Source organism: Abramis brama, assembly GCF_963993115.1.
Source record: "Abramis brama genome assembly, chromosome: 13".
Lineage (NCBI taxonomy): Eukaryota > Metazoa > Chordata > Actinopteri > Cypriniformes > Leuciscidae > Abramis > Abramis brama.
This window is the reverse complement of record NC_139975.1, coordinates 29939344-29953345: the sequence shown is the minus strand read 5'-3', so window position 1 is coordinate 29953345 and position 14002 is coordinate 29939344. Positions and strand designations below refer to the sequence as shown.

The following is a 14002-nucleotide window of genomic DNA, read 5'->3' as shown; positions in this document are numbered from 1 at the left end:
GGTCCTGATAATGCCAAATGTCTGATTTTACCAGTAAAAAGGGTCCTACATTATTTTAAATATATCTAGTCAGTGAAAGAGTGCAAGTATATTCGTCTAAAATAATTCTGTTTTCAGGTTCAGAATCATGAATACTTTTTATTCTGGTGTCACTATTGTCCTGTGCATTGGGTTTCCAGCACCATGTCAAAACTTTTCTTTTACACACCCACTGTTATACCAAATTTACCATTTTGATGGAGTATCGCAAGAATCGTGAGTTCAGTATCGTGAAATGTATCAAATCGTGACATGAGGGTATCATTACACCCCTACTCCACACACTCAGAAATTCTGAAATGACAACTGGAATCAATGTAGCTGTTCATCATTTAAGACAATTTGGAAGGAGTGGTGTCAAACTGTGTGGAGGACAGACTGGGGGAGATACATACCCTGTGGACGTTTTACTTTTGACTATGACTGAGCTTGTCTGATGTCATTCTCAAGTTTTCCAGTCTTCCAGAAGCTCTGGGGGATTGAGATCTTCTGCCTCTGATCCTCAAGGGAATGGTACCCTTGGGTGAGGAGGAGGATTTGTACTACTGCTAGATCCATTTAGACGGTCTGTTCTTCTGTCACAGTGATGAAACAAGGAGAAGAGATGAGGATCTAGTTGCAGCAGCTCCGCTTTAATAAAAGAGACAAAACTCAGGAGCACAAGAAAAATGCTGGAGAAACGGAAACCCACACAATAATACGACAAAACACAACTGAAACTGAGGGATACAAAAGGCTAAATGAGGAACCAAACAAGACACAGGTGAACATTCCCAAGATAGCAAGCCATAATTGTTGAGTCAATGTTGATGCGGCAACATTAATGTCATTGAATCAATGTTATAAAGTGATGTTGGTTCAATATCAATTTTGCACCCTCAATTAATGTTGAAACAATGGTGGGATTTTAACAAAAACCTTTGTCAATGTCGTTTAATCAACACTGATTCTTCATCACTGATGTTGAATCAACATTAAAATGAACAAAAAATAATCATTGGTATTATACTGTAGTTTGATCAACGTTACACTATGATGTTGATTCTACATCACTTTTGTTAAAAACACTGAAATGTAATGGCAACATAAAACAATGTTGCCATCTGATATAGTTAGTTAAAACAACATTAATATTTCAATGGTACATCAACAAGTTCCTGACTATTTCAAAGTTTGGGAAAAAACCTTTTAAATTATAAATGACACCTTTCCAGCATGCAGTTGAGTCACTTTATTTTATTTAACAGTCTATCAATCAATGACAAAAAAGATAAAAGACCTTTCTTTAAAAATAAAAAGTGGGACAAAAAGAACAAAAGCATTAAAACCTTTATAAATAAAATTTGTTTCAGAAGTCTGACGTCAGTGGTCCAACGGTTTAGGTTTTAAAAATCTGGCTTGCATTAGACTCTTTCCTTTGGTTTATAAGCATTATGTTACTTAAGAGCAAGTTAATTCAGTTGTCAAACATACAGTCACATTCAAGAATGTTAATATGCTAAACACAATATGATTCACTTTAAAAAAAAAAAAAAAACACTCAACACAAAATAATGGAATAAACTCCTCTGAACTATGGCCATTACTATAAACATCTCAGTTAGTTTTCCATGAAACTATTTAGCATTCAAGTGACAAGATTATCTTGAAGAATAAAATAGCTTAGGTTTTTTTCAATGAAATCTCATTCAAAGCTGCAGATTCACTTTAGACCTTAATCTCTTTAAATATCACAAAATAGCCTTGTCAGTCACTTAAGATGTAGTTTTTGTGTGTGTGTGTTTTGGTGGGAACAAGCTAAACTGAATGGAGATCAGTTACATTCCTCAAATGAAATAGTGATTCAGGAATATGAATGATTACCTGATGGAGCAGTGATCAGGGAGCAGGAGATGAAGCACAGGATAGCATCAAATCCCAGGTCAGTGATGATCCTATTGACTACAACTCAATATATGATCGATGTCAGCATCATCAGGAGGGTGCTTCTCTTTATTTGAATTGTCCATCCTCATCTGCCTTCACTAAAGGAAAGAAGGCAAAGTGCTCTGTAAGCATTGAGTAAATCATGCAATACGTGGGCTATGCATATATATTCTTGCTCATGTTCAAGTCATTTGCACTTCAAAAAAAATTAGAACTTTAATCAGGAAATTATAAACATTCCTAAAGCAACATGCATTTTTAAGAATGTAGAAAAATGGATGCTTTATTCAAACACTACTTTTTTAATGAATGCATCTCACTGCAGTCAGTAACAATACAAATCAAACGCAAATAACAAGCACGCAAAACAAAAGAACAGAGAAATAATAAGGTATGATAATGCACCCTAGTTTGAAATTGTTCCAGAAGATGGACCTGTGTGTTCTCTCTAAAACTGAGAATTGCACATGCAAAACTAAAACGGGTGTTTACCAATCAGTGGCCATTATTAATCTACAATGGATGTTTTTCAACCATTTTTCAACAGACTTGCTATCATCATGATCATGAAGGCCGACCCCTAAACCAGGCCCCCAGTGGATTAGAGCAAATCAGGTAAAGCGATTGAAAACACCCCACTGATTGAGGAACAGCCACTAGTGTTCAGCAGAGATACTGCGCATGCATGATCTTGCTCATCAACTACACACGCTAACACTTTAGAACTGCTCCTGAATACTGATTAGCTAATAGTGAACTACCACGTTGGACTAAGTGCTATTACTTACTAATTCCTTAATCAGAGTTTCTTGTTAGTTAATAGTAGTTACTAGAATGTTAAAAGTGCGTTTCTCATTTATTACTGTGTAGTTATTCATTAATGAAGGAACAGTTTTCTAAAGTGTTGCACAAATCACTGTTAGTTCAATGTCACTGTCTCCACACATGTGTTCTGTTGTCAAATGCTGGTCCAACATTCTTTAAACACTGAAATGTCAAACTTGACCAACATGATGGTTTGGATCAATGTATCAATGTCACCTTGCTATCTGTAATCAGTAACGAGGAAACCCATATCAGTATAGCAGAGGAAACACAGGAAGCAAAGTGAACTGAAAACCTGAGTGAAAGAGAGAGTCTTGAAAAATAGATCTTTCATTTGTTTGGCTGAGTAATCAACTAAAAGTGTTTATTTAATAAAATGTGGATCATTTACATTAAAACAGACATGGAGATGTCAGAGGCTACATGCCATAAGAATGTCTTATCAGGACTTTTCACATTTGAAATAGAGGAAATGTTGCATTAAAGACTTTTTTTTCACACTAAGCCGGTGTGTTGCTACTATTGTAAAATCACGAAACTCACAGACTCTTCCGTTCAGATAGGGACATCCTGAATTTAGTAATCATTTTTATTCTCTGCTTTTATTTTTATTTACTATGCATGATATTTATACTTTATTATGCATCTGTTGTGATTATTTTATGGTTATTTAAACTTTTTATGTAAAGCACTTTGAATTACCATTGTGTATGAAATGTGCTGTATAAATAGAATTGCCTTGCCTTGCTATGCCTAAACTCTCTCTTAAAATGTCTTAGGCATTATTTTATTAGCCTGCTTTGTATTACTTATATTTATGATGATTATGTTAAACTATCAAAAATGATGTTATGGTATTTTTGTTCCTTATAGAATCTGTAGCCTGGTATAATAATATGTATTTTTGCCCAGTGTGCCCAGTAACTTGTAATCATCAGCAGCATCAGTGGTCTCTCTTTCGAAACCTCCACCCTCACCTAACAGTGGTGGGCGGGGTTTGTTTGTGTCAGAACGATGATTCTGCATCTCCATTGGCTCGTGTCATCTCCGACGTCACGATCATGATTAGAATTGATGATCGGACGTTTTGATTTCATTGTCTAGCCAGGGGATTCGTAAGGAAATCTGCTGAATTCGAGGGGGCCCGTTGATTTCTCAACAAAAGGTATCTCTTTTAACACGCCGAGGAATATTGTAAGGTTGTGGTGACAGCACGGGTCTCATTCCAAATAGCCCGTCTCATACATTTATACCAGCATCGCTTTTCGAGCAATGCAAAATAATAATAATAATAATAAAAGTTTCGCGTGGTGGATTTGGCTCGCGCGTGGCCTCCTGGGCCTCTCTCGCGCACTAGCGCGCGTCAGGAATTTGTCTGTATCTTTTTTCCCCCTTTTCCCCCACTTTACTTCAGTTTAGTTACGCATTTCATTTAATTTGTTACCCCAACCCCTAGCGTTTTATCTCCGAGATGAGGGTGGTCGTATGCCCATTTTAGCTCTGTTTGAGATTATTATGATTTCATGCACGAGCGCAAATGTATTACGTGATATTATTTAAAACGCACAAATGAAACGTCGGCGATTAACATACATTTTCTGAGCATTCCAGATATCCACATGCTAAATCAGATGAACTGTTTGTTTACCATGAGCTGTCCGAGCAGCGGTGACACGCTAACGTTAGATGTTATTGAGAGTGTTTGTAATGGCGCGGGATGGAGACTTTAGCACTGCAGCTAAACCGCATCAGCACCGCCACTCATCACAACAAACAACGCTCATGCTTACGCGATTACGCTGAGGCACACAGCATTTTTATTAACACAGTTTTACCTTGTATAGCATTTTATTAAACGGAACGGTAATCTATTATCTTGGACGAAATTTAGATTTCACTACATTCACGTTGTGATGAAAGGCACGCCTCTTTCACACAGTCTAACAATCTTTGGTTACACTTTATTTTACGCTGTCATTGTTACATTGATATAGCCTACATGTAGTTACTGTAGTAATAACTACAAATTATGTGTAATTACTTGCAACTAACCCTAAACCAAATCAAACCCTTATCCTAACCCTATAGTAAGTACATGTAGTTACTTATTATACATGTATCACTCAGTACTTAAATATATAATTACAGTGTAACAAACACACCTTAAAATAAAGTGCAACCCAATCTTTCTGTCATTGTATTTATTTGAATAATAGGACTAACATAGTTTTATTATCATAACATATAGCCTAGTAACTATGATAACCATGAATCAGTGATTTTATGCTTTTTATTGAATAAGCAGATGAAGAACTTTCTCATGTAATGTGGTTGGACTGAAATTGTAAAAAATATTTTAGGTCCCACTTTATTTGTCCTAAATATATATATAAAAAAAATGTATCTAAGATACACTGTACTTATCGTGTTGATGTTGTATTGCAAAACACTTGCTGCTATTGAGGTGGGATACAGGGAAGGTTAGGACAGGTTTGGTTGTATGGATAGGTTTATGGGTGGGTTAAGGAGTAAGGGACTGTCAACAGTGTAATTATAGATGTAATTACAGAAATTAATTACAGCTGTAATTAAGGCATTTCAATATTTCGGGTATTTTTTTTTAAAGTGCCCCTATTATGCTATTTTAAAGTTTCCTAATGCTGTTTTGGAGACTACTACAACAGGTTTACATGCATCAAAGGTCAAAAAACTGTTTCATTTCCTCATAATATACATTTGCACATCACCATATTTTCAATGATTCTCAAATGACTCGGAAGATCCTTCCTTTCCGCGATATACTCTGCTCTGATTGGCCAGACAGCTCAGTCTTTGTTTACCGTGTACAGCGTGTCGAAAGCAAAAACACCCTTTGCCTTAACAACGTCAGCTGTCCTGAGGCTTCCTACACCTTAAACTAAACACTGTAACGAACAATGACGTCGATGACCATATCAATTCGAGCGCAAGTGCGATGATGAAACACTGGAAGAACTAGTTATTCAACCCGAACCTCCATTGCAAGGACGACTCGAGCAGGACTCAGTGTTTCTCAGTGATACACTACTCAGTTTGAGGGACATTATGAGATGTTGCAACTGTAATTCCTCACAATCAGCATGAATAAGGTCATGTCTATCAACAAACCGATTATTTTACTTGTACTTATTTATTTACAGAGTATTTTTCTAATTTATTGTGGTGAACGTGTATACATTTATTGCGGTGAACATGTTGATACAGAACAACTGTATCAATAACAGTGCATTCTTTAGCCGAGCTCTAGCCTGAATGACTGATGTAACATAAACATTGGTAAAACAAATCTTGCTCCATGCTTAATCTTTCCTCAAAGTAGTGAGAACGACAGACAATCTGCATTAATAGACACAGTTTCAGGTAATCGTGGCCCACAAACTGATTAGCAGAAGTTTTAAGGAAGACAGTGATAATGTGAGTTAGCCAGTTAGCAGGAGACCTACACAATATAAAACTCAAAACTAAGTATTTTGAACACCATCTTTCAAGAGCAAGCGGTTTGCGAATCCTGCGTTGAACTTTCTTGAGATTTGAGAAGCAGTCGTCAGTGAAATAAAGGGAACACAGCAAAGGTTTAGGATTATACTGATGTGATATCATGGTAAAGATGAACTTAACCACTGATTCTTCACATGCTCGTCCTTGGGCAGTGAAAAAAAACTGGCTTTACCTTCACATTGTAGATCACAGCATCTCCTCAACATGATGCTATCGTGTTGTGATGCTATTTCGTCTTGACGTCACAAAGAAACGGCTTATGACTCAGAGTCTTTTGAAAGACATTAACTTTTTATACGGTGCACTTTCAGATTTAAAACTTTGCAGGATGTTTTCATTCACTTAGACCTATGTTAATAGGGGCACTTTAAGGTAACACTTTATTTTACAGTATCCTTGTTACATATGTTACATGTACTTACCATAGTAATAACAGTAAATTATGCATAATAACATGCAATTAACCACTTAACCAAAACTAATCCTACCCTAACCCTATAGTAAGTACACGTTGTTAATTAATATTACTCAAATATATAATACATTATTATTTAAATATATAATTACACTGTAACAACGACACCTTAAAATACAGTGTAACCTTTTTTTAAATCTAAGTAAATTGTACACAATATGTGCATTGTATCTACTGATTAATTTAAATGTTAGTACCTAGTAGTGGTAGAAGTGTTTTTAGTGTTGTTATCGCAATAATGACTGTTTTGAAGAACAACCTTTCCATATGGTCTTTTTCAGATCTGAGGGGTGCAGACCTGGAGAGTGCAGGAGCGTGTGTGTTTATACACCCTCCCAAAGACAGCTTCCTCAGCTGAGACACCTCGTAAGAGCAGTTCAAAGTGTTGCGATGGCTGAATGCTGGTGTGAATAGATGTGCACACGACAGTGTGTCTGTACTGTATGTTGAGATTCATAGTAGCTCAGCCTGATTCCTGGGGTCTCACTGAACATCCATCAGAGGGATGGAAAAATGGCTGGAAAAGAGGAGCATTCACACTGTGAGTATCTATACAAGTGCACATTCATTAGAGACATGCTCTAAAGGGATTCACATACACCATTGTGCTGTGGAGTGCAATACAATACAACAGACCTAACCAATGCAATGGGTTTATTACTCTTATATTGAGAGATTTGTTGTTATTTTATAATAAAAGAGGGACATAAATAACTGTTTAACCATAAGTTGCACAACTACACACTTAAATATTGTTCAGGGTTCAACATATTAAGCTCTATCAATGGCATCTGATGTGTTACCAGCGAATATCATTTTGACTCATCTGTGTTTCACATTTTTAAAATGAATATTTAAATAAAGAGAATGCAAAACTTCACATGTTTCCATCAAGTAATGTTGTGATGTCTCAATTCTGTGTCATGACCTCCTTGCTTTGGTTATCTTGCCATACTGAAGCAGTTATAAATAGTGTTATGAAATACCGCCCGGAGATTGTGGAGTGAAATAGCTCACATAATGATTTCCCCATACACAGCTGTGGGTGAAACATAAAAAAAATACATAAAAATAGTTGGATGGAAACCCAGACACTCTTTCAAAAGTATAACCACAAAACATTCGATGTGATTCTAATGCTTTCACCGACATTCAATCCAGAACATTCATTTAAAATAATGAGATTTGCTTGCCTTTGTGACACTACATTTGTGACTGTATATGTAATGTGGCTTTTCTTATTGCATAGGGTGTTCTTGATACTGTTGTCTTATTGCCCGCACTGTGCAGTAGTGTTTTGTCATTTTTATTATTATAACTTCCTTTCATCTTACAGATGAACTTGCGGTCGGTATTTACTGCCGAGCAACAGCGGATCCTGGAACGCTACTATGAGAACGGCATGACCAATCAGAGCAAGAGCTGCTTCCAGCTCATCCTACAGTGTGCTCAAGAGACCAAGCTTGACTTCAGCGTGGTTAGAGTAAGCATGTTTTATTTATTTTTTATTGAACATTTTATTTCAGACCATTTATGTTGTTATTTATAGGTCAACCATCATGGATTTTTCAATGACTGTTCATTGATCGACTCATATCTAAAGAGCAAGATGATAATTAAGTGTACATTTATTTTAAATTACAGTATTTACTCAAAATTCTCAAAATAACAATGCATATATCTATTCACATTACTTTTAAATTCTTTATTGAAAGTGCCTCAGTGATTGAGAGCAATAGGAGAGGGGGACATTTTCATTGAGTAATGACTTATAATCAAAATTAGTAAAAATAAAATAAAATAATGATTTGTTAATGTCACGGATTCTCTCTGTTTCTGTTTAAAGATGTTCATTTTGAGTATTTTCAGTTCTCTTTTGTTTCCTGTGTTCTCGCTGTTATATGAAAATAAATATGATAGTACTTGTTATTTAATTACATTCAAAAGACGTGTTTGTCAATCATTTGTATTTTAAAACAGAGATGTTTTTAGATTTTTTAGATATGACAATGACAACAATCACATAACCCATAGAGAGATCGCATTATCAGAGAATTTGGGAAATCTCACTTAATTTATACACAAACATGATATCAGGGTTTTAAAAACAAATATTTTAAAAGAGAACAATACATCACGGTTGTTTAAACCGATGAGCATTAAGCTGTGCCGTCAGCAAGTCGTTTCCCATCATGTGCGGTTGGTGGAGAGCCGACACTCATTGTCGCGAGAGTTTTTTTTACATTCGTCAGCATGACATCAGAGCAAGTCGGACCACACATTTCTAAACTGAAAATACGCCCAATAGAAAAAGCTCCCATATTTCGCAAAACTGCAATGCGCATTTACAGGTCACCTGACGTAGATGTTTGGACAGAAGACGAGACAGAGTTCTTCATTAAACTCATAAAAGACAAAAGAATTATGGTAATACTAGATTCTAAACCACTAAGAAATGCCACAATCAAGACCTTGAAGCAGATATGAGGGAGAAACACCCAGAAACACCTCATATGCGCCTCTCCCCAGTATAAGGGGCTTTTCTTGCCATTAATGCTTGTATAACACGCCTATGTCTCCTTCCATTAATAATAATGGCTAGTGCAGTGGCTGCGATATATGTAAACCTACCAACATCCGTCGCCATGATGTTTGGATTGACTTATCGTGAGAGGAAAAAAATACATTTCAGTTGCATAACGTCGGTTAATGGAAATGCCGTCATAGTTTTTTATCGACATTTAGAAAATATCACAAAAGTTTTGCGCAAATCTGTAATGGAAACACAGCTATTGTCAATGTTGCAAAGTCATCATTCACCTCAAATTTTGTTCTCATCTGTCAGTGCAGTTAAATCGATAACATATTCATTCTAGTCTTACAGAAATGTGACAGTCTCTTATTAAATCTAAAAGGGGGAATTTAGTCCATTTCCTCCCAGCAGCTGACTGCGTGTTTCATTTGGGGGAAAAAACGCTGAGAAAAACTACCTTCGTTAAACATGAAGTAAGAATGAACAATACTTCTACAGCATTTATTAATCTTAGTTAATTTTAATTATAACATTTACTAATACATTAAAATCAAAAGGTTGTATTTGTTAACATTAGTTAATGCACTGTGAACAAACAATGAACAGCTGTATATTTATTAACTAACATTAACAAAGATGAACTAATACAGTGACAAATGTATTGCTCATTGTTAGTTCATGTCAGTCAATACATTAATGTTAACTAATGAACCTTAATGTAAAGTGTTTCCCTTTAATTCAATGGAAAAGTGCAGCAGGAACATTTTTTCTGCTGGAATAGTTCGACTTTCTCAAATCTGATGGCAGTGCATGTCTCTGCTTTTCTCTTTTTAGACATGGGTAGGAAACAAGCGACGGAAGCTGGCATCTAAAGCTGACCAGAATGGTGCGTCTGCTCAAGTTTTGTCCCATCAGCACGTTCCCTGCGGATCTGCCGGCGCGCTCGTGGCCGGATCGGTGTTGACGGCTGAGATGGCAGCCATGAGGAGCATTCAGCGTGGGCCCGCTGTGACCCACCTCCTCCCCCCACAGGCCTCATCCTCCTCATCCTCCTCTTCTCCGTCATCTTCCTCCCCACTCAGTGGCCACAGTGATGTGATTTTAACAGGCATTTATGCCAGCTGCTTTGATGCTTCAGCTCTCAACAGGACAGGGACAAAATCATTGCCCTCGCACACAGAAAAGGAGCCGCCCGCTCACGAGCGCATACAGCGGAAAGTCCCCATCCTCCCCAGCTCTAGCGCAGCACTTAAACCCTTAAGCTCGAGAGACTCTGCGGTAATCGCTCCCAGTTGGGCCAAGCAGTGCAGGACGTCCCAGCATCCGTCATGGCCTCAGAAAACGGCGCTGGCTCATTGCGGTCCTGTGGGTGGTGGCGCTCAGATCCAGCATGTTTTCACCCTGGCCGGATTAGAGGACCTGTCGCAGCGAGCTCTCCCGGGAAGCGCTCGAGACACAGCGGTGAGAAAAACCCGGCCGGTCGACGCGTCGGAGATCTTCTCGATCGCGATGGAAACCGCTGACGCTGATGACGAGTATTCCAGAGAAGAAGAGCTAGCAAACATGGGTGTGCAGATGCACTGCGGGAAAGCCTCTGTGGGCTCCAGCGCCGGTTCCTCTTCTTTGATTGACAGTCAGGGACAAACAGAGAGGAGCCATTCGGCCTGTGCGCTGAACCTCTCAAACTCTGCTCTCTTTGGGGAAAAGGGATGTCAGACCAGCAGCTCTTTACTGATCAGATCATCCTCCCCCAGCAACTTCCCGTTAAACCTGCAGACATCTTCCAGAATCCCCTGTCTCAAGGTATGCCACGTTGATTATTATTCATGATTATTACACAGTGATTGTTTCAGAGACCCACACATTTTCTGGACGAGCCGATTGTTGTAAAGCCCTAGAGTTGCTATTAATGGCTGTTAATTTGGACAGGGACAAATGAATTTGAACTTTGCTATGAGATTCACACGAAATATCATTTTGATTGATCGAGAAAAATTAACTAAATAAATTGCACTGGATTGCACTGAATCTCCAAATTAATGTGAAGCACAAAAAAGCAATTTTGGTAACACTTTACAATAAGGTTCATTAGTTAACATTTGTTAACTACTTTAGTTAACATAAACTACGCATGAACAACACTTCTACAGCATTTATTAATCGTAGTTAATGCAAATTTTAACATTTACTAATACATTATTAAAATCAAAAGTTGTATTTGTTAACATTAATTAATGCACCGGGAACTAACATGAACAAACAATGAACAACTGGAGTTTTATTAACTAACATTAACAAAGATTAATAAATACAGTAAAAAAAGGATTGCTCATGGTTAGTTCATGTTAGTTAAAGGTGCATTGTGTAATATTTAGACAGATCTGTAGAAATGCAATATAATATACATAACTATGTTTTCAGTGGTGTATAAAGACCTTACATAATGTTTTTATTACCTTAGAATAAGCAGTTTCTATCTACACACACTGCAGCTCTCCTTACACCGTACAGTGGCCCTAAACGGACAAACGCGTTTCGTCACTATGTTGTTCTTCGTGCAAAGAAGAGCTAGCTAAAGTCAGCGAATAAAACACTGACACAATGAGGAACAAGTAACAATAATATTCGCAATAACATATCGTTTTAAGTAAACATAATTTCTTAATTTATCTTTGTAAAGAAACCTCATTGCTTAACTGGCTACTCTCTGATGTCTCAGACGACGACATCTTTTCCTGTCGGCCACCGTAACTTTTGATTGTTGCAATTCGCAATCTCACCGCTAGATGCCGCTAAAAATCACACACTGCACCTTTAATACGTTAACTAATGAACCTTATTGTAAAGTATTACCGTTATTATTTTTCCTCCACTTTAAAATTTATTTTGTGCATTCATCACAATAATTAAGTTAAAAAAATACTCAAAGTTAAAACATTTGCTATCAATATTTTATGCGGGGATCGATCCCCTCGATACAGCATCAGGTATCACAAGTATTCATTCTTATTTCTGCTCGTACACCTGCGTGTCTAAATCACCGAGACAAGCACGTTACTGAAAGGATCAGACTCAGGCTTATCTTAATTCCCGAAGGGCCACAAGAAAATGTTTTCCTTTGTATTTCTTCAGGTAACGAGTAACATGTCAGCTCCCTGGCTTCATAGTAACTCCCGGAAAAGAACGGTGAGTCTCTCAAATATGCTGATGCTCTTCTCTAGCACATATATTGAGCAGAGATCATTTTACTGTCAGTTTTTGATGATGGCTTTTAATAAAAGGTGTAGTGTTTATTAAGCTGCAGGACAGGACGCAGTTTAGCGACAGAGACTTGTACACACTGAAGCGCTACTGGGATAACGGCATGACCAGCCTGGGCTCTCTGTGCAAAGAGAAGATCTCAGCTGCAAGTAATGAACTCAGCGTGGACACTGAAATTGTCAAGGTCAGGAGTCTGTACAGAAATCATAATTTTCTTGTCTTCTTTTATACTTGCGCAGAGACACAGCATAATACAGTGGCAAAAATGTTGTTTTTGCATTTTTCCCTCGTAAACAATTTCATTATTCATAATTCTAGAAGAATAATTAAACATTTTCTTTCAATAATCGAATAGGCTAAAAGGTTCCTTAAAGGTCCCGTATTATGCCCCTTTTCACAAGATGTAAAATAAGTCTCTGATGTCCCCAGAGTGTGTATGTGAAGTTTCAGCTCAAAATACCCAACAGATAATTTTTTACAGCATGTTTAAATTGTCATTTTTTGGGGCTCAGAAAAACGCACTGTTTTAGTGTGTGCCCTATAAATGCAAATAAGCTGCTGCTGGACGACCCAGGGGGCGGAGCTTCACGAGCTCGCGCTCAGTCTCTCAGGACAATTTCATCTCACGGAATGATGATAATATCAGAAACTGTCAGTAACGGTGTTCATTTCGAGTCGGACAATAATGCCTACAGAGTCAGAGTGCTGTATAGAGATGGAACAGGTATAGTTTAGTAGTTTAATTACGGTTATTATAACGTACTTGTCATCTGCTTGTATGTATCCATTATTTATTAATAGCCTACAAGTCTGCTGTCTGAATGATGATCAAACATATACTGATGAGTTTAATAAAGTTTATTGTACATCACACAAAAGAAAGAAAAAAAAAGAAAAAGAAAAAGAAAATCACCGTAAGAGCTGAGTAAACACAGTAAGATATAAGAAGTGCGCAAGTACATAAACGAATTTCGGTAGAGTTGAGGGAGCATCCCTGTGGGCGGAGGTTAGTCAAAAAACGGTTCTAATGACGTCATTAAAGAAGGAAGTAGAGGGATGTACCGTAGTCCAAACGGGCCGTTCGATGTAGGCGACTTCTGTTAAATAAAATATCTCGCTTGGCATTGAACTTTGAGCTTTATAATTTTACAGATATTATTTATGCTCTAACAGCAACATTACACACTAACTAAAGTTTGAAACATGGAATCACGAAGAACGGGACCTTTAAGTAGTTTTTTTTTAGTTTTTCTATCGAATAGATGCAGCATCACAGAAAAGTTTAGCTAGGCCCCTGATATGACTGAGTGTCTTCATCTGAATGTGCATCATGTCAGTGATATTTATCAAAAGTACTGTTCATTACTTTACATTGCACATTTATTTCCTTAGGGATAAAACCTCAT

At 37.3% G+C, this 14002-nt stretch overlaps 1 protein-coding gene and 1 long non-coding RNA gene across 7 annotated transcripts in view; one reads left to right on the top strand and one right to left on the bottom strand.

The window, feature by feature from the left end:
* Positions 1–482: 482 nt before the first annotated feature.
* On the bottom strand, positions 483–4515 carry LOC311095479. Its single transcript, XR_014608838.1, has 3 exons — positions 4439–4515; positions 1903–2063; positions 483–669 (listed from the first exon to the last, which is right to left on the bottom strand). It is a non-coding gene; the product is annotated as an uncharacterized lncRNA (long non-coding RNA).
* hdx (highly divergent homeobox) overlaps positions 2544–14002 on the top strand; it is a 26137-nt gene continuing 14678 nt past the window's right edge. For 2 of the 6 annotated variants that reach the window (XM_084134001.1, XM_084134002.1), the window contains exons 1-6: positions 3843–3955; positions 7084–7343; positions 8139–8285; positions 10170–11138; positions 12468–12521; positions 12640–12780. In XM_084134001.1, the coding sequence (XP_083990127.1) occupies positions 7308–7343; positions 8139–8285; positions 10170–11138; positions 12468–12521; positions 12640–12780 (1347 nt within the window). In that variant the 5' untranslated portion in view covers positions 3843–3955; positions 7084–7307. Of the gene's footprint in view, positions 2581–3842; positions 3956–7083; positions 7344–8138; positions 8286–10169; positions 11139–12467; positions 12522–12633; positions 12781–14002 lie in introns of those variants that run through there. The other 4 variants (XM_084134000.1, XM_084133998.1, XM_084133999.1 and 1 more) reach the window with 3 other exon arrangements.